Source organism: Mustela nivalis (assembly GCF_964662115.1).
Source record: "Mustela nivalis genome assembly, chromosome: X".
Lineage (NCBI taxonomy): Eukaryota > Metazoa > Chordata > Mammalia > Carnivora > Mustelidae > Mustela > Mustela nivalis.
This window is the reverse complement of record NC_139040.1, coordinates 40,208,209-40,235,847: the sequence shown is the minus strand read 5'-3', so window position 1 is coordinate 40,235,847 and position 27,639 is coordinate 40,208,209. Positions and strand designations below refer to the sequence as shown.

Here is a 27,639-nt window from a genome sequence, read left to right as displayed (position 1 = left end):
ATCAGAATATGTGTTCTTTTAATCCCCTTTATCTGTTTCACCCATTCCCCCACCCAGGGAGAGATGAGTTTAGATCCAAGTCTTTCAGGTAGTAATTACCCAGTTTGACAAGACAGAGGGCATTCGAGACGGAATAGTATATTAGTTAATATAGATATTTACCTTCGTGCTGGGCACATAGTATGACATATTTATATATTAGCTGTTTTTTTAAGAGAGAAAGAGGGAAAATGCATGCGTATGAGAGAGTTGGGAGGGGTGGTAGGTAGGAGAGAAAAAGTGTTAAGCAGGTTAAGCAGGATCTCCACGCCCAGCGACTCTGAGATCATGACTTGAGCCAAGAGTTGGCTGCTTAACTGACTGAGCTACCCAGGCACCCCTATATATTAGCTATTAAGGATAGCATGTATTATTAATTTTTTATTTAGAAAGTATGTAGACCCGTTTAGCTGGTGAGAAGGAGTTGCTGTGGGGATGATCTGGCTACCATTTTTAACCATTAAAACAATTTTTAAATAAACATGACATGTTAAGTAGGACTTTTTTCTATTCTATTTTCTTTAATTCTAGATACCAAAATAATTTCCCTGTCTCACCTTGAAATGACCTGGGCTAACAGAAGGAATTTTCCTGCATTGCTTGTGAGAATCTTGCATAAATCCAAACTGCGATACTATGGAAAACCTGACAAAAAGATGATTGAGCCATACCAGGTATAAGTAATGACAAGATATTACATGTTAATTTAATGGTTATAGATTATAGCTTACAGAACTGACTCCATATTAGGATAACTTATGTACAAAAATATTTTATAAGTTTAATAATGTTTAAAACATATATAAATGTATATTTCAAGGTATTTTTCTATGTAATTTCTTATGCAAAAAGAAATCTTTCTGTATTAGTACCTTGTAGTTCCCTAATTCAGTTGGTCTCCTTCACAGTTTTTTCTTTATCTTCAACCTTTTCTTCTCTACTGTGCTTTCTACACCAGCATAGAGACATACTCTAGTCTTTCATGAGGAAAAAAAAATCCAAAAATCTCCTTGGGCCTCAGGATTCCTGTATTCCCTCTCTTCTCTTCTGGCAAACTCTTTAGAGAAGTAGTCTCTGTTAGATGTTTTTACTTTCTTTCCTCGTGTTTACTTTTCAACACAATTGGTCTGACTTTTTTCTTCAGCTGGTCACTCACTGGAGACCTTCTAATTGTGAAATCTAGCTGATACTTTTCTGTTACCTTGACTCTCTGTGCCATATAATGCCAGTGAGAACTACCTTCCTGATTTCTGTCCCGTTTGTTTTTTTATTTAACATTTTACCATATTTTCACATGTTAACAAAAATTATTTCAGATGTTTTATTAAGCTTTCATTAAAACAGTTATAGATACTTTGAGGGAATTTGGGAAATGCAGAAAGCTCTATAAATAAAGCTGATAAGTAATACCACCCCAAATTCTAACAGAGCCAGTATTAATATTAACGTGTTTTATTTCCTTTTTGTATGTATATATCATGTCTACATATCTACAGCATATATATGCACATATATATTTCATATGTATGTCATATGTATCACATATCTGTGTATAGGTATACATACCATATATTTACATGACTGTCATATATTAAATTATCTTACAAAATGGAAATCATTGTACATACAATTTTGTATCACTTAACATTTCCTTAAGTATTTTCTATCACTAGAAATCATTTATAGCTTTTCATGGTTACAGATTATATCATAATTTATTCAGTCATCACCCTATATTTTTGCTTTCTTGTTCTTAAAATTAGAATGCTCTGTAGATAAAAGTAACAGATATGCATGTGCTTTTTCACTCTTTTTTCTAGACCTTTCTGGAAGTTGCTGACAGTTCAGGCACTGTGTCAGTCATTATGTGGAATGCCCTGTGTCCTGAATGGTATAAAAGTTTGCGGGTTGGTTTAGTTCTTCTTCTTCAGGATTATTCCGTCAAAAAGAGTTATCCATTCAGGATGCAGCCTCTGCCTGTGGATCCACAGATCAAACTAATTTCTACAATGGGTTAAGTATTGAATCAATTTATTGCTTTATGGCTATTTTGTTTGTATAAATTTTCAAAGTACCATATCAGTCAAAGGCTCGTAAAAATTGCTGAATCAGTTAGAACCTGGTAAACCTTTAAATTCCTTTATAAAAATTTTAAACAATCACTTAATAAATTATTTATTATTACATTTATTAAGAAAAAATAATGTGAGATGTTTATTGTTGATTACTGAATGAACTCCACTTAGGATGTACTTTCTTTTCATTTTTGTCTTATAATACTAAATTAATGACTTAAATATGCTTTTCTGTTACTATAAGGTGCTATCCAAAAAGGTTTTGACAGCATTTTATTTTGGAATAATTTCAAACTTACATAAAAGTTGAAAGAACAATACAAAGAACTCCATATACCCTTTACACAGATTCAACAATTGTTAACATTTACCTTTATCATTCCTCACCTCTCTCTATATATATATTTGTCCTCTGAAACCTTTGAGAATAAGTGGCAGCCATCACACAATCTTCTTTACCTTAGAACATTTCAGTAATATTTCGATGTGTATTTCCTAAGAACAAGAACATTCTATACTATAGTCACAGTACAGTTGTCAAAATCAGGAAATTTAAAAATGAAAAATTGCTGTTATCTAGCCCACAGTCAATATTCAAATGCAATTGAATTGCTGCAATTTTGAAAAGGCTCTTCCTAATTAGTGTTGAAATCAAAGTTTGACATCTTGGCGTCATCCTAAATATTTTGAAGCATTAAAATTAAGTGGTTGTTTTCAGATGTGGATATGGATTTTTTGCCTTTCTATTTTTCAAAATTGTAGATTATGTCACTCAGCAAGTTTAAGTATTGTTTTTGGTTCACGATAGTTTTATACTGGACCTGTATTTCTATGTATTTCTAAATTCCCTACTAACACATTTAAGTTTAATTACTTGGGGAACGTACAGATAATATAGCCTTTTTTTCACTATTTACTTAAATATGTGTTTATTTAGGAAAATCTCATATGATTCTTTATTAAAATCTTAAGGATTTGATAGACATCAATCATGTCTTCCTGGATGAACAAGTCATTACCTAGTAGTTTGATACAATTAGTCCATTATCTCTTTGCTTTTTATGATAGAAAGGTAAGAAATTAAACTAATATTGACGTTGGGACTTACTTGAGAATATATAGGAAAAAACTGGTGAAAAGAAGCTAATTCGTAACATGTATTATTATGTCTATCAATTTGTAAATCCTTTCCACAACCAAGCATATCTAGGTGAAAAAAAAATGCTTTAGTAAAAATTGAGACGTTTATCAGTAACAGATAAGGTAAGTAAATTTGTTGATGTCATGTAATAAGTCACTGGCATAGTGAAAAATGAAACCTAGTTTTTCTGCCCCCTAACCTAGTGTTCTTTTTATGAGATACACTATTTTCCTGGTGTAACGAGAATTAATTTAAATCACAATTTTTACATGGCTGTGGAAAAATCTAGAAATGTGTCTGGTACTAATGGCTGTTTCTATACCTTAAAAACATATGGGAAGTAGAACAATAGGCAACATGTGATCAATAGATAAACAGCTACTAAAACTGAACACTGAAATTGAATCAAGCAGAATTCATAGTGGAAACTCTCTTTAAGATATGAGAGGCTATTTATACTTTCAGGTAAATAATTGCAAATACATAATTTATTTTTTTAAATGAGGGGCTTGGATTAGAGTATATAAAAAATGTTTCTTTTAGCTTTAAAACAGTTTTACTTTTTATCAGTGTCAGCATCAGTTTACTTTATCCCATACTTTTTTAATAAGGAATAGGATTTTTTCCCCTCTTTATCAGGGGTCAGCAAGCTATTTCTATAAAGGCAATAAATATAGTTTCTGTCATAAGTACACAGCTCTGCCTCTTTATAGAGTGAAAGCAAACAGAGATAATATGTAAGGAATGGTCATGGTTGTGTTACAGTGAAACTTGATTTGCAAAATCAAGCAACCATATGCAGGCTGTCGTTAGCTAAGCCTACACATATATGCAGATCTCAACCCTGGCTGGACATTAGTATCGCTTGGGAAGCCTGAAAGAACGGTAAGCATGCCAGGTTCAGAGATTCTGATTTAATCCCTCTGAGGAGGGAACCAAGATGTTGGTGTGCTTTTAAAAATCGTCAGGTAATTCTAATGCACAGCTAAAGTTGAGAACTACTGATTTGTGATCTTTAAAAAGCTCAAATGGGTTAATGATCTGTTGAGGAGAAATGAAGACAGTTTTGTAAACCATGCTAGACACAGAAGATACAAAGATAAGTAATACAGAGTACTATCCCCAAAAATTAGTCTATCAGGGTAATAAATTACACTGCATGATAACCAACCAAAATTTAAATAAAAACATGTAAAAAGTAGTCTAATGGTACAGATAAGTAAGATGAACAGATTACAATAAATCAAGGTTTAATGACAGTAAACAGTAAGAAGATGTGATGAACAAAAAGGGAGCAGAAATGAACAGAAATGTAGTTGAGAAAAGAATGAATGGTCAGGAGAGTGGGAGAATGAATTAGGTAGAAAAAAGTGTGAGTGGGGATTACAAATAATAAAAGGGTATGTTATGAATAGGATAAATGAGAAAGTATATATTGGGGGCTAGGGTTGGTCAGTAAGGGAATAAGGGTTTGTGGTACTATCACTGCCTTCCAGGTATTGATGTTGAAAGACAGACTATTGGGGTAATTTATCTTGATTTATTTTTTCATATTTACATATGTAGTTCCAAGTTATAGACACTAAGATGTAATTTTTTAAAAGACCAAATAAATTGAACCCTATATAGGTGAAAATTCTCTTGTAAAACACAAGACATATTTGCTAGTAATACATGGTTTTGTTATTGCCATTTTGCATATAACTCTATCCTACCTTTTATCCAGTAGTATTCAGCAAGCATCCCAAATAAACATTTTAAAATCTTGAGATTTTTTTGGACTGTATTATATAATACCTATTGAGATAATAGAATCAAGTGTTTGGGGTTTTGGTAGGAAAGGACTATTTATTTCATTCAAAATCCTAGCATTTTGGAGCTGGAAGGGAACTTAAATATAATCAGGTAACTGTGACTGTGAAAGTGCTTTGTAAAATACACACTATTTTGTAGGTACAACGTAATATGTAACACAAAACTTCTTCACTTGTATGTGAAAAGACTGAAACACTTAAAGGTAAAGTGAATTTTCGAATCATGTGACTGCTAATAGGCAAGATGAGAAATCGAGTATCTTCATCCTGGTTTTTGGTTTTTCTCTCTCTCTTTTTTTTTTTTTTTTGAGACAGAGAGAGAGCATGCCCGCATGTGGTGGTGGGGGGGCGTGCAGAGGAAGAGGAAGAGAGAAAATTCTTCCAAGCAGGCTCCACCCTCAGCACAGAGCCTGATGCATGGCTTGATCCCAGGACTCTGAGTTTATGACCCAAGCCATAATCAAGAGCTAGATGCCCAACTGACTGAACCACCCAGGCGCCCCCTCTTCATCCTGTTTTAATCTTTGTTTGCTAAACAGCAAATTCTTAGGAAATACTACCTACTGCATAAAAGGGGATAGAAAGCCCTCTAAATAAATGAAGAAATAGCCCCTATTCCCAGGTAGGAAGTCAGTCTCAGTTTCATAAGTTTATCAAGTACCCCAAAATTGATCTGCAAATTCAGTGTTATTCTGTAAGATTTTTTTTTCTGGAACTGACAAATTGATTCTAAAATTTATATGGAGGCACATAATTATTGAGAATAGCCAAGATAGTTCTGAAGAAAATAAGGGGCTACAGAGGGAGTGAAGACTTCTCTCATAAATGTTATGAGTTATTATAAAAAATTTATGACCATGTAATATAGATATAGGTATAGACAAACTGACCAGCAAATCATAATAAGATTGAGAAATAGTCTTAAACGCACAAAAATTTGATATGATAGATGTGCTATGCAGATCATCAAGGAAGTAAATAGTATTGGAAAAAATAATTACATACTTGAGAAAAAATGACAAATATCCTTACCTTACCCCATATAAAATGTCAATTCCAGATACAGCAAATGTAAAAGACAAAACTTTTATAAGTATATAGAAGTATGCATTTGACCTTGGAATAAGGAAGGATTTTCTTGGAGAAGACACAGGAAATATCATTTGTAAATGAATGATTAATAAGCCCAACTACATTGAAATTTTTTTAGTTTCAATTTGTCTTTTTATTATAACATGAGCTAAATTTAAGAAATTAGTCTTTTGACTTTATTTCCCAGAGTTGTTAACTCATGAAAATATGCTGAAAAATACAAGAGCTGACATAAGATGGTAATCAAAGTTCCAGATATCAAGGGATTAGAGAAAGTGAAGAATTAAACCAGTCAGGTGCCTGAAAGACACAGGTGGCACTGGTTTAGCAAGGTGCCATCAAGGAATAGGAAGACCATCTCAAATGTGTGGTGATAAGTCACAGCATTAGAAACATCTCCATCAGGCAACATCCTACCCTTTTTTGTTTGGTAAATTGACTTTTTCTTCTAACTTAGAATTCTCTTAAACTAACATTTCAAGATTAAAATAATTCCATCAAACAGGAGTCATTTTTATAGGTAAGGTAAATCACAGGATAATGTATTAGGAAAATTTTGTTCCTTTATAAATCAGGAAACCATCAAGTGATCAGAGATTGATGGAGTGGGGATGACAAATGTACATTTCAGGCTTTCATCACCAATGAAAAAGTAAAGCATTTTTATAGACTTAGAACTCAGTGCATTTAAATTTTGGTGAAGGAAAATTTTAAATACGTCCTCAATTATACAGTGTTACTAGAAATGGACCATGTACTGAGGTCATTTTAGTGAGCTACCATCATGTAAATATAAGAAAAGTAATTTCTTGGTCCAAATCAGTGAAACTTTAAAAAGCATTGTCTCCAGAGAACATATTTTTGAGAACAGTGCTTTTTCAGACACATTCTGATACTCAAATTCACTTTATAACACAATTACAGATTAACCTTTTATTTTTTTTTAAAGATTTTATTTATTTATTTGTAAGAGAGAGAGAGAGAGTGAGAGCGAGCACAGGCAGACAGAGTGGAAGGCAGAGTCAGAGGGAGAAGCAGGCTCCCTGCGGAGCAAGTAGCCCGATGTGGGACTCGATCCCAGGACGCTGGGATCATGACCTGAGCCGAAGGCAGCTGCTTAACCAACTGAGACACCCAGGCGTCCCACAGATTAACCTTTTAATTACATTTTTCTTTTTTTAAGATTTTATTTATTTGTCAGAAAGAAAGAGAACACAAGTAGGGGGATCAGCAGGCAGAGAGAGAAGCTGGCTCCCTGCTAGGCAAGGAGCCTGACTCAGGACTCCATCCCAGGACCCAAAATTGACCCTGAACCAAAGGCGGATGCTTAACTGAGCCACCCAGGAGTCCCTAATTGCATTTTTCTTTAAAAATTGTGAGATTTCTATTTCCTCGGGAGATATTTTTACCATTGTATTGTTCAGTTCCACAGGTTAGGCTTTCTTCATTATTATTAAGAACGCCATACATTTTAGAGAGATTTGCCTTCATTGCTTTCTCATCTTTTTGAAAAGACACAGGGAGACTTGCTAGACTAAAACTGACTTCTTTAAAGGATTGCAGCAAGAATATTCCCACAATGATTGTAAAGAAACCACTAAAGTAACAACAACATCATAAACAGGCTTGACTTGCCACTCCATAAAATGAATAGCTGAACAAGTTAAAACTGATGTTATAAAGAATAGGTAATATATTGGAGTCACAATGTTAGTGTTGAATATATCCAGGGCCCTGCTCAGGCAATTAATCTGTCTGCTCACACAGACTGTAAGGCTCAGCGGTAGAATTCAGGCCAGGGGATGTCACAGCACAGACTTTCTAGCATACTGCTCTTTGATAGCAATGCCCAAGCCCTTAACACTGAAGACTAAAAACACTCCAGTTACAGAGCAGATTGTTATGTACACGAGAATGTTTGTCCATGGCGAGGTCCCACCATGAAGATTAGTATCAATGACACAATGACCACAAGTGTTGCAAACACCACAAAACCTGGATCTCCCAGCTTGTGAGACATTCCGTTTAAAGTTTCGATCCCCCCTTCTTTTGGAGCATGAATGACCATAACTGTAGATCCTAGAATACTTAGCAAACATTCAATTTTCCCATGAGATTAAGTCTTTCATTTACAAAGTATGAAGAAGGCATAGTATGCACTAGGATGCTGAGAGCCCCCGAGTCCCTAAGGTGGCTGGTGCGAAGGCTTATGCAGCAAGGTTGGCCACCTCACCTGCTCCCATTGATAACAATCCAGCCCACCACAACCATTCTTTAAGATATGCGTGGCCACCTTGACCTGCTCTCATGGAGCCCTTCCAGGCAAGTGGCAGAAGACTTTGTTTTTCCCCCAAAGTAAAGTTCCTGCCAGTGAAAATGCTGGAACTCATAGCCAATCCCAAACCAATATAAAAGTCATTATTTTCCATGCCCCTGGATCATTTCATTTGTTACTAAAGAAGTTCTTGTGAGTCACATTGGTCACAAAACAGAGAAATCACTGGTGCTGGAGGCAGGATTATGCAATCTTTAAATACATTAATTTAATATGGTCTCTCTTATGAAAAAAAGCCTGGAAGCCCTTAGAGATGACTTATTCATTCTCAGTTCCTTGTAAATAATACTCTTTATTCTCATTTAAAGTTTTTAAACCTTGGCAGAGTAGCTCCAGTTCCAGTTGGAGGCCGGCCATACAGCTTTGCCATGAGGCTTCCCCTCCACTATCTGGCCCTAGTCCTGGCTGCCTCTGCTTACTCACCCACACAGGCCTCAGGGGCCATGCTTCTTGAGGAGCTGGAAGTGGGGGGAAGGACAGTGCCTTCCTTTCAGTACAGGAGGAGATGAGAGCATCCGGGCCTGCTGAGGGTGCCTCCTTCTCCATAAGGGAGCGGCAAGGGGAAACTGCCCCTCCCCATCACCTGCCACCCCCACCACACCTACCTTGAAATTAACTCTTTTCATCAAAAGACACCATGAAAAAAATAAAAAGCAATGTACACATAGGTGAATATATTTGCAATAATATAATCAACAAAGTATTAGTATCCAATATATAAAAAGAAGTCCTTCAACTAAAGAAAAAATCAGGGGTGCCTGGATGGCTCAGTGGTTAACCTGGTAAGCAGTTAAGCGTCTGCCTGAGCTTAGGGTTGGAGTCCAGTGGCTGTCTCCCTGCTCAGCAGGAAGTCTGGTATTCCTCCTGCCCCTCCTCCTGTTTGTGTTCTCCCTCTCTAAAACAAAATAAATACAATCTTTTCAAAAATTAAATTTAAAAATTCAATAGAAAAGTGGGCAAATGACACAGCAGGTATTTCACAAAAGTGAGTGCATGAAGGACTTGTAGGTGGTGCAGTTGGTTAAGTGTCCAGCTCTTGATTTTGGCTCAGGTCCTGATCTCAGGGTCATGAGATCAAGTCCTGCTTCCAGCTCCATGCTCAGTGCAGAGTAAAATTACTCTCTCTCCTTCTCTCTTTGCCCCCTTCCCCGCTGCCTGTCTCTCTCTCTCTCTCTCTCTCTCTCTCTCAAATAAATAAAAATAAATCTTTAAAAATAAAAAAATTAAAAAGAGGATGCATGGTTGAATCATAAATAGATGAAATGTCATTCAACATAATTAGTGATAAAAGAAGTGCAAATGAAGACCACAACAAACTCATTTTGTGTCACTAAATTGACAAAAAATAAATTTGGTAGTAGCAAAATTTGGAGAAGATGCTGATCAATGGGAATTCCCACACATTGCTGGTAAAACTGTAAGTAGGTTAATTACTTGAAAATAGTTTGGAATTAGCCTATAGAGTGGAACTTTTGCACATGCTACAATCCAGGGTTTCCCTTCTGGGTATAATACCCCAGAAAAGTTTTGCCTGGGTACACAGGGAGACATGTACTAAAAATTGATAGTGACCCTGTTTGTAATAGCAAAAGCAGGAAATAATCCAGATGTCCATCAACACAATAATAGGTAAAAAAAAATTGTAATATATCAGCACTCTGGAATATTATTCAGCAGTGGGAGTAAGAAAAAAAAACACTACATGCGGCTACATGGGTGAATTTTAAGACTGTAATGTTGAGTGAAAAGGGTAGACCTAGAACACTGAATATGCTGTGAGGTCATTCATATAAAATTTAAAAACTAAGCCAAACAAATATAAATGATTTTTTAAACCTTTTTTAATTAAAAAAATGATAAAACACAAAATCTAAGAAATTGCTAACCTTTGGTTGAGAGATAAGTAGATATGATAATATAGGAACGAGTAAAAGGAAGCTATTGATAATGGTCTAGTTCTTAAAATTAGTGGTAGGCCCAAAAAAGTTCAGGCTAATATTTTGCTGTGTAATTTATACGCATGTATATTCTTTTATCTATATTAAATGTCATATTAAAGTAACATATTTGTTTTTCAGAAATCTGCCTGAACCTGCGAGATCCTCCAACTAACATAATTATCATTCCTGAAAAGCAAGTGAAACCTGAATGGAGATTGCCAAAATTAAATCACCGGTTTATCACAAGGTAGAATATTCATGTAAAATACCTTAAATATTAATTTTTAACATTAGCCACTGAAACAGTGTATTATTACTGCTCAAAAATCTACCCCAAATTATGCTGTATCAATTATATAGATCTATGTTTTCACAATCATAATTTCAGAATGCTTTTTCACTGTTTAAAAATACAGTATTTATCCATTTTGCTTTTTTTAGGTCAGAACTGGATGATATGCCAAAAAATCATATCTGTGATGTTATTGGCATTTTAGTTTTTGTAGGAAGGGTCCAGCGGTCAAAAAAGAAAGGTAAGCTTTTAAAATTGAAAGTTGTAAAACGTATTTCAGTGAATAGTTTTGTGCTTATACATGAATAATTATTTACCTTTATTTATTCTAATATCCTATCCATATAGAAAACCGTGAAGATTTTTGGTCATATCGCTGGATTCACATCGCTGATGGGACTTCAGAACAGCCATTTATAGTGGAGCTGTTTTCTACATCTCAGCCAGAAATCTTTGAAAATATTTACCCAAGTAGTCAATCCAGTATTTGCATCTTATTTTTATTTTTGGAAGGGGGGGCATGAACTTAAAGTGTTAGAGTGTATATTGACTTATGGAGTGGCATGATAATGAGTTAGCAAATTCAAGCAATGTGATAGCACGTTTAAATTTTTTTTGTATTGATATTATATTTGGTATTACTGATATTAACCACCTTCTGATTTTCTATTCAGAATTAATTTGGGATCAAAACCAATTTTTCAGAAAATAGATGCTCTTATCAATTCTCATCATTAGCATTTCAGGTGTAAAAGCTTAACATTCTGTGAAGCTAAAACATAGGCATTCATTTCCCTTTGTATCCATTTCAAAATTGACTAAGTAGACCCCAAAAAAGACAATGAAGACTTCACTAATATAGAATTAATTGGTAGGGGATTGACAGACTGTGTAATTAAATAATGACAGTGGTAAGTATGATTTCATTTGAGTATTAAGTTAATAGTACTTGGCAATGTTATACCAGCTGGTCAATATTTTAGTTACTTTGGTGTTGACCTTTCTCCTTTGCATTTATTTAGATACAGAGGTATTTTTCCCACTAATTTTATTCATTTGAAAACATTTTAGGTAAGCTTCAGATCCCTTATAAGAAAAAAAGTATATTTAATACTTTCTAACAACTTCAGTGGGTTTTTTTTAAAGATTTTACTTATTTATTTGACAGATCACAAGAAGGCAGAGAGGCGGGGGAGGGGGAAGCAGGCTTCCCTCTGAGCAGAGAGCCTGATGTAGGGCTCAATCCCAGGACCCTGGGGCCATGACCTGAGCCGAAGGCAGAGGCTTAACCCTCTGAGCCACCCAGGCACCCCTCAGTGGGTTTTTTTCTTGTATCACCTTGTAGCATAAAGCTATTATATCTATAGTGTGTTATTTTACTATTTTTCAAATGATTACATTAATAAAATACTGATAGTTTAATTTTTGCCAACATTGGGAAAACTTCCAATCTTGACCATATGTAATTTTTAAAATCAACAACAAGGTAAAAATTGTAGAGCATCAGGATACCTAGAGACCATATAGAGAGCTGTTCTGCGACCCCTTTATTGGTTATGCAAAACAGCATTCCACACCATTCAGATATTACCTTATTAGATTCTACCATCTGCTTGTGAGATTAAAATTTTAAAATATATCTGGATGAAACTAAACCTCACCTCAACTATTGAAGGAGAGGGCAGAAAGAGTTTTAGCCTAAACTGAGGCATGGGATTCCAAGCTGAGGGGGCTATGATTTCTCATGTAACTTCTCTCAGGGCATAAATGATTGATAGTAATGACTTCTGGTGACAATTCCATTACCTCATTTTAGGTGGGTTTTATCGCTAGGACCCTCTCTCTTTGTAACCACTTGAAACAACAAGCTAACACGTTTTAGATCATGATTTCTTCACAGTAATGTTACCAAGTATACATGTTCTATTTTTTCGGATAACGTGAAATACATCTTACTGAGAAAGCCTCATACGGACCTTGGTGAGATTTACTCTGGTACAGTAGTTGACAACAGTCACGAGTTATGTTTGTTATTTTGATCAAGGTGAAAAAATATATCAAATGAATGGTGAGTATTAAGGGGGCTTCAGGCCCATGAAGGGGAACATGACCAAGTGTCTTCTAGAATAATACCAGAATCCCTTGGTAGTAGAGAATCTTTTTTACTTTTGATTAAGGAGAGTGAAAAACTAAGGAGAATGAACATTGAGTGTTTGCTATGTACCAGATGCTCATACATGTTATCTCATTTTGTCCTCCCAGTTAATTTTAAAAGTTGATGTTTTTATAGATTTACAGGTGAGGAAACTAAAGTCCAGAGAGTTAAGTAATTTCTTGGATGTCAAACAGCTAGAAGGTGTCAGGTCAGAATGTCTGATTTTTAACAGTCATGAAATGAGAGTTAGAAGTTTCTTTAATATTCCTATATCAACATCTTTAACCATGAATAGTGACATTTTGTACCATTTTTACATAAAGGAAGAATAATGTAAATTGAGAATTATTCTTAGTCATTTCAACAGATTTCCTTTATTTTTGTTGCTATAAGATAAAGAATTAGGAAAATTTAGATATAGTAAATGAATTTATTGTTATTGTCATACTCTCAGGAAGTATTTATCTCAAATGAGAACTTACCATTATTGTAAGATTACAAGAATTTACATTTCTTCATTTCCTAGTTCATAAGACAACAACTGTTTTGGCATGTGATGAATTAAAATCTTAAAAAAAAATGTTGGTTTAATGAAACTTTACCTAACTAATTAATTGATAGACAGTTGAAAACAATTCAGCAAGGTGACTAGAAAAGAATGGGTTGTATAAGCCCTGTGTTGGAGACTTAAAGTCTAATTAAGATAAACACCTGTAAAACAGTGGCATAAGCAAATTCAGGTTAATAGTGTATACCCCTATCTGATGGAAGGAGTCAGAGTAATTCAGGGATCAGTGTTAGATCAGGTTAATCAGTAAAAGCATCCTGGAGAAACTAAGAGTTTTTTTCTCTGTAGGAAATAACTGTTGACACTCAGTTGTATGCCTGATTAGGGAGACTTGCAGTCTTCAACTGTGCAGCAAGTAATAGCTTCAGTTAGGTGCAGCCATTGTACTTTCTAAAGGAAAAGTAAGTGTTAGATCCTTTATCTGAAGGAAAAGGTAAGTGTTAGATCCTTGTTGCTCTGAGTGTTGTCAAAGGACTGGCTACACTAGTATCACCTAGAGCTTATAAGAAGTGGAGAATCTCAGGTTACTGCATTTGAATTTGAATTTGAATTTTAACAATTGTCCCAGGTGATTCCTATGTTCATTAAAGTTCAAGAAGCACTGTGTTAGATACTGATCTTGGTAAGTCCTCTTTGGAAGGCAGAAATTTCTTCATAACTGTTTTCATTTTCTACAGTGACCTATTTCGTGTGTACGCAGTTGAAAGTTGTCAGGAATGACACTCAGGTACCTAAACTGCTTTACCTAACCACTACAAATGAGAGTCGAGTGTTTATTACTGGTGAGCAATTTCTTGGTTTATACTTTATTGGAGATGTAATATATTTTCCATTCACTAAATTAACTTTTCCATTACAACATTCAACCACAAGATAGCTTTGTTTTAACCTCCTTTATTGCTGAAAGAATATTTAGCAAAGAATATTTAGCCTATGAAATGTATTGCTTCTAGATTATTTATGACTGAAGCAATGATTCTGTGAGTCATTGGAGAATTGCATTTATGTCCTTTGGTTAACTTTAATTCCTGCTTGATATAAAGTAGATAATCATAAATTGCTTTGATAGATTGAAGACTTAGGCCCTATCTAACAATATGGATACCATAAACAGTATTTTTAAATACTAACTAAAAATGTTCATATTTTGGTCCCTGATCTCAGATTTTACTTATATAGCAAGAAGAGTCTTATTAGTTGTCTACAAGCACATTATTTTCTATATTCTTTCTGGTAACAGGATCAAAGCAATAAAGATGAAATTTTCCAGATGAAGATATAGTGTGGAGTGATATGTTTACAAAAATACTACTGTGTTGATAATTAAGAAATTTGTCGATAGAAGAGTCCTAAGAAGGACTAATACACATCTTTGTCAATACCTCATTTTATAAACACTAACAATATCAGATATAAATGGCACTTTTAATTATGTTTTAAGAATGTGAATTTAAATGCTGAGCTGTATTATAGGCAATTCAGTTCAAACATGATGCCATACCTTTAGATTAATACATGATTTAAAAATCCATTTTTTTAAGAAGATGCCAGGCATTTTGATAGTTAGAAAAATCCAGATTATTAGTTTTCTTTTCATTATAACTTCACAGTATCCTGTAGGCAGCTATGGTTTTTTCCTCTTAAATTGTAATATGTCTGATTTCCTTCTCAACATAGGATTGATTTACTGACTTTGATCATTTTTGTATGCATATTGTGATCTGCTACACATTGCATAAATGAACTTCTTTTCTTGGTGACATAAGAGAATATTTTGATATTAAACTGTTTTTATAAAAAAAAAATAGTCCATACAGTTATTACGGTGAGTTTTTTTTTCCTCTCTTTCTCTTTTTTTTTTTTGGTTTTACCCCTCTTGCAAAAAGGTCATAGAAGCCAGCCATATATCAATGACACCAAGGTAAAAAACTTTATTCATTGGATTAAAACAAGGACCGATAATGAGGAAATGAAGAATACTGTTATTGGTGGCTATTACCCCTATCCACCAGTGCCAGAGACCTTTTCGAAGTACAGTAGTTCTGTCAAAGGTACTAATGTAATTACTAGTCATATAGGATATGTTTATGTGCCATATGTGTGATACATATCATAAGCTAATATATATAACAACACTCATAAAAATTTTATCTTTTTCATGATCTAAAAATGTATGTCATACCTCCTAAAGGTTAATATTTGGATTTTATTAGACTAGAAAAAGGGAGAACATAGATGATGACTAACTGGACATCATATCTTGATTTAATATTATTGAGATAAAATTTGCATTTAATAGTCCCAAACTCCTATGACATTACATACAGAGACTAAAGCTATCGAAGAGACACTAGATAATTTGATATCAAGATACTGACACTGTATTATGCTACTCTTGTGAAATGACATATATTGGATATTACACAATTGAGCACTACCTTTAAATAAAAATGACACCAAAGTAAATAAAATACAGAAAAAATACTGATGAGAGGACTAACATTAATTTATTTAAGTAGAATTAAGATATGATGGTTGAAAAGTATAATGGAAGTATATTACTTTTTAAAAGCAATGGGATAATTGCATTGTTTGGGGAAAAAAAGAGAAATTTTTGAAAACTGACCTATCATCTAAATAATGGCAGCAATATGCAGGATATGGTCATATATATTAAAATGTATGTTTCTGTTCAGTGGCTAAGCAACACTTTATACTTTGAAATATGTGTCAATAACAGTTGACCCTTGAACAACACAGGTTTGAAATGCACAGATCCACTTATATGTGATTTGTTTCAATAAATATACATACAGTACTATAAATGTTTTTTTCCCTTAGGATTTTCTTAATGTTTTCTTTTCTCTAGATTACTTTATTGTAGGAATACAGTATATAATATATATACAAAATATGTGTTCATCAACTGTTTTTGTCGTCGATAGGTTTCTGGTCAACAGTAGGCTGTTAGTAAAGTTTTTGGGGAGTCAAAAGTTTTACTGCAAGGGGCTTGGTGCTCCTAACCCCCTGTTGTTCAATGGTCAACTACACATTCAATATGCAAAATTTTAAATTCAAATTAAGATTCCAGACTAGAGGACTGTATCCGAATTTAACTGATAATTATATTTTGCCTATTTTACAAAAATGGCATAAGAAGATGATGCCAAGCATCAACTTAAGTTTCACAAATGTAAGTTATGTAGCAAGTTTATGATTTCATGTTGTGAAATGACATTGCAAATCTAATTCTTATTTTTATCATTTCAGTTCTTTAAAACTTACAATTTCCTTGGAATTATTCTTTTGCAGTTGAGTCGCTCTTGACAGCTATAAGTGAAGTGAGGAAGGAGATTGAAGACTTGCAGTATAGGGAACAAAAGCGCATTGCAATTCAGGGGATAATTACTGTTATAAGATATATCCCCCATACCAGTGCAACTGAAAGTGCCTCAGCATCAGAAACACTTCGGGTATGGTGCCAGAGAATTAATAGTATATCTCTGAATGCACTGTGATCATAATTACAATTGGTACCTTGTACATTTTATTCAGAACTTACATGTATTGATGCTTAATGATGTAAACCTCAGAGGAAAAAAAAATCATTTATGTTTTTCATTTGTTTCCTTTTCCTGTTATTTATTTTGAAGTAGGCTGGGCTGAAGGTTCCAGCCTCTGATATTTCCCAGGGCCTTCAACACTTGGAATCTTATTTTTGCTTTCTGCATAATTTGAGCCTATTATGATTCTCTTTACTTAAATTCCCAGGTGGTATATATGATTATATTAATTCCATTCCTTTTTGTCCAGGCCAGAACTATAGGAACGCTTTCATAGGAAATTTTTAATCTTTGTATCTGGCATGGCAGTCTCACCCAGATTTTTTAAGACATAGCAATGACACTTGTAGGATAAAGGCTCTAGCAGAAAAGACCACTACTGAACCTAGGCACAATTAAGACAAATGAGTTAATTTTTTCTGTTAATTTATCTTTTTAAAAATTATTTCTAGGATTTCTGTTCACATAGAAATGAGCATCTAGTCCAACTTTTCGGTTATATTAGTATAAGAGCTTTTGTTTACCTTCCTTTAAAAAATTTTAATACCAGATGCATTAGGATAAATATAATCCTATCTATCAATCAGCTTTTTAAAAGTACTTTTATGATTGCAAAAATATTGTGATAACTCTTAAGATTATGAAAAATGAATAAACTAAAATTATAGTCTTTTAAGAAAATTAATTTTTGTGAATTAGTTTAAAATGTTTTCTCTAAATTTTTGGTTTTAGAATGCCAACCAACCTTCAACATCCCAAGCGGCTAGAAGAGAAAATCAAAGTCAGGAAAGAGATAGTAACAAACGGCGTCAAGATGATGATCCTATGAGCTCTCAGTGTTTTCAAACTGGACATACAAGTTTGAGCCCTACCAAGAAGAAAAGAATTCTGCAAGGGCCATATGCCAAACTGTAAGTCACTTGTGTTAATATACACATAGCATATTAAATTTTTTTGTTTCTACCATGTAAAATGACCAATTCCACTAGAAGTGGTACTAGTTTTGTAGGGCTGCTCAAGTCCCAAGATCAAAGCATTGGCAGAGTGAGTTCCTTCTGAGCACTGTGAGGAAGAATCTCTTCCTTGCCTCTCCCCTAGCTTCTGGTGGTTTATGGCAATCTTTGGCATTTCTTGTCTTCTAGAAGCATCACTTCAGTCTCTGCCTTCATCTTCACATGGCATTTTCCCTGTATACATACCTGTGTTCAAATTTTCCTTTCTTATAAGGACACAAGACATATTAGTTTAGGGACTTATTCTGGAGTACTGTTCTACTCCAGTAAGACCTCATCTTAATCAATTATAACTTAGTGACCCTATTTCCAAATAAGGTCTCATTCTTTTTTTTTCTAAATTTTTATTAACATATAATGCAAATAAGGTTTCATTCTGAGGATTATTGAAAATGTAATTGGTAATATATTGATAGTCATATTGATATTTAATAGGGACATGGGTTAGCCCATAACAGTCCTCCATCTGGCCCCTAAAATTTCATGTCCTTCTCACATGCAAAACATCCCATCCAAACATCCCAGAAATCTTAACCCATACTAACATCAACTCTCTTTTTAGATTTTTATTTATTTGACAGAGACAAGTGAGAGAGGGAACACAAGCTGGGAGTGTAGGAGAGGGAGAAGAAGGCTCCCCGCTGAGTAGGGAGCAGGACCTTGGGATCATGACCTGAGCCGAAGGCAGATACTTAACGATTAAGCCACCCAGGCACCCCTAACATTAACTCTTAAGCCCAAAGTCTCAACTGAACATCATCTAAATCTATATATGGTTGAAATGCAGGGTGATTCATCCTGGGACAAAATTCTTTACATCCATGAACCTGTGAAACTAGACATCTGTCCAAAACACAATGATAAGATGGGCAGAGGATAAGCCTTCCTATTTCAAAAGGGAGAAATCGGTCAGAAAATGGGTCATGGGTCACAAAAAAGTTCAAAACCTAGCAGGACAAATTCCATTTGATTTCAAGTCTCCAAAATTACCCTCTCTGGCAGGATACTGTATCTTCTGGGCCCACCAGGATGGCAGCCCCACTTTCTTGGCCCTAAGTGCTACCCATGCCCTCTGGAACTGAGGAATCATTGTCCCTTTTCTTGAAAGATAACATATGATCACAGATGTTTATCTCTTATCAACTAGTTTCCTGACTGTAGAATCCCAGAAATCCAACAGCCTTTCTTCATTTCATCCCACCTATATCCCTTTCAGTACAAGCTAACAGCATGCCTACTGAGATGGTTGATGGGATCCACAAATCACAAGCCTAATCTCTTGGGCAAATAGTTGTCCAACAACACCATTGGTGTTCCTTCCAGAGCAAGGTTTCTCATTTTCTGCAGTATAGATTGGCTGAGAATTTTCCAAGTGTCGAAGCTTTGGTTCCCTTTTTCTTAATTTTTCAACTTCTCTTTCTCCTCCTGTATTTTACTATAAGCAATAAGGAGAAACCAGGCTGCACCTTCAACACTTTGCTTAGAAATCTCTTTAACTAAATATGCAAGTTCACTGCATACAAGTTTCATCTGCCATCCAACAGAACACAGTTCCGCCAATACCTCTTACACTTTATAACAAGGATCACCTTTCATCGAGATTCCAATAACCCATTCCTCATTTCTGTCTGAGACTTAACCAGAAGCACCTCTTACTTTTATTATTTCTAGCAACATTCTGTTCATAACAACCTATATATTCTCTAAGAGAACAAGCTTTCTCTCAGAACTCTTTCAGCTTCCATGTTATACTCAATTCCAAAGCCATTTCCACATTTTATTTTATTTTTTTAAGATTTTATTTATTTATTTGACAGAGACACAACGAGAGAGGGAACAGAAGCAGAGGGAGTGGGAGAGGAAGAAGCAGGCTTCCCACTGAGCAGGGAGCCCAATGTGGGGCTCAGTTCCAGAACCCTGGGATCATAACCTGAGCTGAAAGCAAACGCTTAACAACTGAGCCACCTAGGCGCCCCTATTTCCACATTTTAAATTACTTGTTACAGTAACACTCCACTTCCTGGTACCAAAATCTGTGTTCATTTTCTAGGCTGCTGTGATGAAGTACTACAAACTGTATGGCTTAAACAATGGCAACTTAGGGTCTCATGGTTCTGTAAGCTTGAAGTCCAAAGTCATCAAAGTGTCAGAAGTGTTAGTTTGTTTTGAGCACTGTGTGAAAGAATCTGCTCCTTGTCTCTACCCTAATATCTAGTGATTTTCTAGCAACCTTTGACATTCTGTGGCTTGTAGAAACCTTACCCCCAATCTGTGTCTATGTCCAAACTCCCCCTTTTTATAAGGACATCAGATACATTAGACTAGGGGCCCACCCTACTCCAGTATAACCTTATTTTAACTAATTTATCTCTTCAGTGAAACTATATCCAAATAAGATTACATTCTGAGGTACTGGGAGGTTGTGACTTCAACAGGAATTTTGGGGGAGATAAGATAACCCATAACAGAAGCCCTCTACCACCATGCTTGGCATGGACTACTTGACAATAGGTTTAAAATGAGGAACTACAAAAAATACATTTTATTTTAATTTAAAATACTACAGCTTATATTTGTTGGCCAGTTATTTAAACATGAATCTTTTCTATATAAACTCATATAAATCCATTATGAATTATATATGATTAACAGTTTTGGCTTTCTGAAGCAGAAAGGTAACCAAGACACTAATAAAGCAGTTAGCATATACATCATTTTAGATTTCAAGATTTTGTAAAAACTCTAGTCTTCAGTGGTGGTTGTGTCCAGTCAGGGAAATGTTTTTTGGTTGTTTCCTGAGCCTTATATTCAGCAACCTTGATAAATTCACTTATTCTGAGTTTGTAGGGTTTTTTTTTTTTAATTTTCTCTGTATAAGTCATGTAATCTGCAAATACTTGTGGTTTATTTCTTCCTTTCCAGTCATTTTGCCTTTTATTTGTTTTTCTTGCTTTATTTTACTGGTTAGGACCTCTACTACACTGTTGAATATAATTAGCAGTAGAAACCACCCAGGTCTCATTTCTTTCTTCTATTTTTAGTGGTCTAAGGACAATTTATTTTTTCACAGCTTTATTGAGATATAATTGACATATATTACTGTGTAAATTTAAGGTGTATATTGTGATGATTTGACACATGTATGTATTACAAAATAATTACCACAATAAGATTAGTCAATACATCCATGACCTCACATAACTATTACTTTTTGTAGTAAAACATGTAACAATTACTCTCAGCAAATTTCAAGTATATATTATAGTATTGTTGACTGTAGTCATCGTAATGTATGTTAGATCCCTAGAATTTATTGTGCCTCTACTGGTACATTAACGTGTTCACCAACCCCGAAGCTCCACCAAGTCTTTATATCTAGATTTTTGGAGGATAGTTAATTACTTAGGCACGATAGATTAAACCATTGGCCATGCGATTGAATTTTATCTGCAGCTGCTCTCCTCCCACCAACATAATAGAGGTTAGGCTAGTTCAGTGTTTCAACCTTGAATCATATGCTTGATGTATCTGATAATAGTTCTCATCTTCAGCTGTCTCGTGGCTCTCCATGAGTTCCTCATTAACATAACAGAGACACTTTTGTCACTATGGAAATTCTAAGGGTTTTTGAACCAGGAGCCAGAGACAAAGACCAGATATGTTCTTTATCGTGCCATAGTTCTTAAGGTCAGCTGTTATCTTTTTCAGCTCTAGAAAGTCCATTTGATTCTTTTTTTTTGATATTTACTTTGGAAATTATATATCTCTTTTGTCCATCTAGATCACCTGTTGATCTGCTTCTGTTGGTATAATAATAAGAAATATGACCATTTAAGAGCTTGTATTAACCTTTTAATACAAATGATAGCTAGTGAACCATGGTGCTCTTAGTTAGATAGTAAAATGTAGTCAAAGTCCATCTATTCATTCAAAAGTTAGCACTGAGAAATCAAATATAATCAACAGACATTAAAACTTCTTCAGTTCATTCTCCTGGTAATATTTACTCTATAAAGAGAGAAAATTAATCATACCATAGTTAGATGAATTCTTAAAAATAATTTTCAAAAAAATCATTTTCAGGTCTCCTCCTAAGAAAAGCAGAAGGAACTATAGGAAAAGTTTTTAAATAATGGTTGTTGTCTGAAAAACATTTGCTAATTTGGATTAATGATCACAGAAACTTAAGCATTTTTGATCATTGTAAATTATTGCTAATTGCTTATATTATCAATTTCTTAAAAGAACTCTACATTCTGGTCCTTTTATATATTATCTTCTGTTTTTCTTAGGTAGAAGGCACTGAAAATATTCCTTCATTTAATTATAGAGAGAATTTCAATATATGATGTATAATCTTACATCATTTGATCCTCGAAATCCCTGTGAGGAAGGAGCAGGATAATTATTTCAATTTTATAAAAGAGAAATATGAGATTCAGGAAAGATAAACTATAGGATTTGTATGTGTGTATGTATATTAAGTACTTTCAGTTTCTCCACATGAAATATACTTTCTAAGACCTCAATACTGTTAATTATAATCCTGATATAAAGATGAGGGAATAACATTCTATAGAATCTGTATGATATTTACCTATGGTCAATAAGTTGATGAAAAGGGCAAGATTAGAATATAACTTAGAGTCATAATTTTTATAATTTTTATCATATTCTGTCACTACCCAGCATATGCAATGTTCTCTTCTTTTAGCTCTCTTTTCCCTTTCCTCCTCAGTTATTTTTCTGTACTTACCTGTTTGCTTTTCATCTCTTTTTTCATTTTCCTCAGTTGATACCTGTAGATGTTATATACCTCCACTTCTGTCAGTTAGCTCCTCACCTTTAAGACGTTTAAGTTGTACAAATGAATTATTACATATTCCAGTAAAAATCTCCTAAGTCATTTTTTTAGAAGTTCTGTACAACGTAATGGTGCTGTTAGGGTTTTGAAAACTATTTCTTCTAATTTGTTTCAGATGGAAAAAGTCACTTTCTAATCACATGTACTAAAAAGTAGATACATGCTATTTAAGGTTCTTAAAATAAATGTAATTTAACTATTTTTTAAGTTAGATTTCTTTCAGAGTTGATGTTTCAGCTCTCTAATTTCTAGAAATACCATGTTTTCAGCAATTGAAAAGTTCAAATTACAAGTATAAAATGTGTTTTTATTTTCTAGGGTTTAAAGATAAATAAATGGATGCATTCTTCCTTCATGAAAGCTACTTCTTTTTGGTTCATTAGTAACTCTTTAGAAAAATAATGAATACTACTATTATAAGAAAAAATCCATTGATAAAATAAGATGAGCAATATAATGTGGCATTCAATAATATGTCATTCTGTTTTACTTTATGCTTTTAGCTTTGGAAATACAATAGAAAAAAAATCATCACAGAAATATGCTAATAGCCTAAAAGATGAAAATCTTTCCTTATAAAAGTAGGCTTCTCTGCAGTTTCAAAATAAAATATTTCCTTTTCCTCCATTTATTTCAGTTCAATAAACAGTTATTAAGTAAATATTATATAGATACAAAAATAAATAAAATAAAGTATATACTTATATAGACCTTACAGCAGAGCTTATAACAGAATCTGTCGGAAGAGACAGACTCATGAACCTGTAATTTCAACATGGAGTGATGAATGCTATGATAGAGGCTTATTCATGGTGCTAGGACAGTGACAGCATATAGGAGGAGCAGTGAGCTTTGACTAGAGATCTAGGATGTCTTCTTTTAAGAAATAATACTTGAGGGTGCCTGGGTGGCTCAGTGGGTTAAGCCACTGCCTTCGGCTCAGGTCATGATCTCAGGGTCCTGGGATCGAGCCCCACATCGGGCTCTCTGCTCAGCAGGGAGCCTGCTTCCTCCTCTCTCTCTCTGCCTGCCTCTCTGCCTACTTGTGATCTCTCTCTGTCAAATAAATAATAAAAAATAAAATCTTTAAAAAAAAAAAAAGAAATAATACTTGAGTTAAATTTCAAAGAAGAAATATGAGTTTAAAGCAGCATGAGACTTATAGGGGTGCCTGGGTGGCTCAGTGGGTTAAGCCTCTGCCTTCGGCTCGGGTTGTGATCTCAGGGTCCTGAGATTTAGCCCTCAGGGTCCTGAGATTTAGCCCCGCATCATCGGGCTCTCTGCTCAGCAGGTAGCCTGCTTCCCCCCTCTCTCTCTGGCTGCCTGCTTGTTGTTTCTCTTTCTGTCAAATGAATAAAATCTTTAAAAAAAAAAAAGCACCATGAGACTTATAGAAAACTTTGAAAAGAGGCTAGACAGGACAAATAGTTTCCCAGAATGATATATGTTCTGGAAATATATATATTCTGGGAATATATATATTCTAGAATATTTATATATATTTACATGCATGTGCAATACATATGTATGTATAAGTGTATAAATATATATAAATAAGTTAAAATATATATAAATAAATTATAAATTATGTATATTCATATATACATCAATAGACATTTATATATATAAATATCTCTATCCATCTTTAGTTGCTATATAATAAAGTTAAATACTTCCTTTTGTGGAATGTGCCATATTAAAAGACTTACCAGCACCACACTCTAACCAACTGAGCTAACTGGCCATTAAAAGAAGACTTAAATTAGCAGTAGTATTTGGGGTGCCTGGGTAGCTAGTCAGTTAAGTAGCCCCTCTTGGTTTTGGCTCATGTCATGATCTCAAGCTTTTGAGCTCAAGCTCTGTGTGGGGCTTTGTGCTGAGCAGGGAGTCTATTTGGGATTCTTTCCCTCTTTCTCTCCCTCCCCCTCTGCCCCTCCCTCTTTTCTCTCTCTTTTTCTCTCAAATAAATAAGTAAATAAATAAAATCTTTTTAAAAAATCTATTGCAGTATTTGAACTAGGTTATATATGCATATTTGTGTATTCATAACTTGTATATCTTTTCATTAAGTTTTTAGTGCATTACTTTAAGAAACTAAACCTATCAATTTTGTAAACGTACGGAATTTGAATATATTCTGAATGGGGCCAATTAGTTTTTTTCATTCAGTTGTCTTTTTGTAATTATTGGTTATCTTTTTTCCATCTTTCGTAGAGTTCCTATGCCTCAGCCAGAAACTTCTGCGCAGACAAAAGGTAATAAACCAGACATGCCAAGCATTTTCTAACGTATGTTGCTTTGATGATTATTATTTATGAAATGACTATGGAACATTATTATATAGAGATTTTATTTGATTTTATTCTGCATTTTTGTGTCTTGCCTCTCTCTAGCATAAGTACTTTAAATAGATATATAGTTTTTATTTTTTTTTATATTAGCTTAGGTCCTTGTCAAAAGTACTGGTCCCAACTTTAAAACAATTTGTTATCATCCCCAAAGTGAAAGTAAATATAAAAAAACCTATACTTAGCAATTTGTTTATTTGATAATACATCCCTTCAAATATAGAGATCTTTAATTTTTAATTACCAGAAGAATAAAGTAGGAAGTTTAAATTTTATTTGAAAAAAGTATATAGGTAAAGCTTAAAAAATAGTTGTAGTTTCTTTATTTGCTATTAGTTTGACTGGTCTGAATGTTGGGCTCATTTCTGAAGAAATTTCACAGGACAATTTAGTTCCTGAGAGTGATTGGTTTAAATCTGATCTTATAAGGCTCAACTCTTTGGACTAGACTTTTTAACACTTTGTCTTTCTTGCTTTTTGAGTTATTCTTATTTTGAGGTTGACCTCTTGTCAGTCTGGGAGATCAGGAACCCACAGAAGAATCTAAAGTCTGTATCCCCCCCAAAAAAACTAAAGCATAGAAAATAAGGGGGAAAATCATTATAACACAAATATATGACCAACCTCAGAACAATAATAAAAAATCCTAAAGTGCTAAAAACAAAAGAATTTAAATTTAGCTGTGAGTAGGACTAAAACTAAAACTGCTCTCAGGCATTTCAGAACTAGATACAGACCTAAATGATTGTGGGCTGAAAGTCCTTTGTGCAAAGTAGGATTGATATATAGAATTGGAAGGTTATGAAGGACCAGAGAGAGTAGGCCCATCAGTGTGGAAAAGTGTCAAGGAGCTTGCTGTATCCTCTGGGCAATGGTTGGGAAAAAGTCCCACTTGAGAGAAATTGAAATCCCAGACCTGTGCAACATGGAGGTGTGGTCACAGTTCAATTAACTGTAATGGTGACGACACTGAGCTAAGGAGTTAACAGGAACATCTGGTCTGAAATCAGTGAAACCCTTAAAGTCTTAACAAAGGTAAATATGAAACTGCCTCAAAGGGAGGAATCTTACAACCTAGGGTGCCCCATAGAAAATAGCTACAGAAGATAAATTCATGGTTAAAAAAATGACAGACTTCCCAAGAAAATGAACTTGTTTGAGGCAATGTGATCCGATGTAATATGTGGGAAAATTTATAGCCTAAGAACTAGAAATACTAAGAGCCTTTAAAATAAAGACATGTTTAAAAAGTTAAAGAAATGAATATAAACTGTGAGCTAAATATATAAATATATATTAAATATACATTAAATTTAAATTTGATTTAATATATATTTATTAAATTAAATATATAAATTTAATTTATATTTAATATAAAATTATTTAAAATATTTGTATTTATAATATATAAATTGTGTGTATTTATTAAATTAAATATAGTAATTTAATATATAATTTATTAAATCAAATATGTCGATTTAATATATTAAATACATGCTTTGAAGAGGAAGCAAGTGCAAATGAAGAGAGAATTAGTATATTTGGAAGATAGATACAGAAGAAATCACACCAAAGATAGGTAAAGAGATTGGAAAGGCAAAAAAGAATTTGGGAGACATGGTGGATAGGTGAGAAGGTTCAATTTATATCTAGTGAAAGTTCCAGGAGGACAAACTAGAGATAATGAAGAAGAAGCAATATTTGAAGAGGTATATTTTCAAAATTAAGGGTATATATGCATCATTAGGTTGAAGGATCACAGAGAATCCTAAGCATGAAAATTAAATAAATCTATAAGCAGACCTATCATAGTGAACCTACACAGCATCACAGATAGTAAATATCTTAAAAACTGCCAGAAAGAAAATGCCTATTTATCTACAAAAGAAATATAATTAGACTGGAAAATTTCTTGTCAGCAACAATAGATGCCTTAAATAATGGAATAATATCTTGGCAAAATGTTGAAAGAAAATATTTTCCAACCTAGAATTCTATGTTTAAATGAATTTTGAGGATTAAATAAACATATTTTAGATATTCAGAGACAGTGAAATTTATTATTCATGTTGTCTCAAGTGAGTTACTAAAGAATTTTGAAAGAAGTAAAATGAAACCAAAAAGATGTATTAAAATGCAGAAAGAAGTGGTGAGCAATGAAGTTGGTAAAATATTGGTAAATATAAATAAAAAACAGGCAGTAAAAATTAATAACAATGGTAAATAATTTCATGGGATTTGAAATAAAGTAAAGTAAAATGCTATTTAAAATAAGATGGGTAGGAAGATGAGAATTAAAGCATTCCTAAGTTACTATATCTTTATGGAGAAAAGTAGTGATTGATGAACTCTAGGCTTTGTAAATTCAAACATGACACTTAAAATTTTAAGGACATGCTA

At 33.8% G+C, this 27,639-nt stretch overlaps 1 protein-coding gene and 1 pseudogene across 4 annotated transcripts in view; one reads left to right on the top strand and one right to left on the bottom strand.

Moving 5' to 3' along the window:
• The window catches only part of RADX (RPA1 related single stranded DNA binding protein, X-linked), a 78,841-nt gene that overhangs the window by 7,886 nt on the left and 43,316 nt on the right, over nt 1–27,639 (top strand). The window contains exons 2-11 of one of the 3 annotated variants that reach the window (XM_082716958.1): nt 571–713; nt 1,860–2,052; nt 10,575–10,683; nt 10,878–10,969; nt 11,077–11,199; nt 14,129–14,233; nt 15,338–15,502; nt 16,764–16,924; nt 17,747–17,925; nt 25,106–25,146. In XM_082716958.1, coding sequence (XP_082573084.1) covers nt 571–713; nt 1,860–2,052; nt 10,575–10,683; nt 10,878–10,969; nt 11,077–11,199; nt 14,129–14,233; nt 15,338–15,502; nt 16,764–16,924; nt 17,747–17,925; nt 25,106–25,146 — 1,311 coding nt within the window. Of the gene's footprint in view, nt 1–570; nt 714–1,859; nt 2,053–10,574; nt 10,684–10,877; nt 10,970–11,076; nt 11,212–14,128; nt 14,234–15,337; nt 15,503–16,763; nt 16,925–17,746; nt 17,926–25,105; nt 25,147–27,639 lie in introns of all 3 variants that reach the window. The other 2 variants (XM_082716957.1, XM_082716956.1) reach the window with 2 other exon arrangements.
• Nucleotides 7,512–8,603, bottom strand: LOC309856594 (magnesium transporter NIPA2 pseudogene; annotated as a pseudogene). Its single transcript has one exon. The product of its transcript is annotated as a magnesium transporter NIPA2 pseudogene (transcript).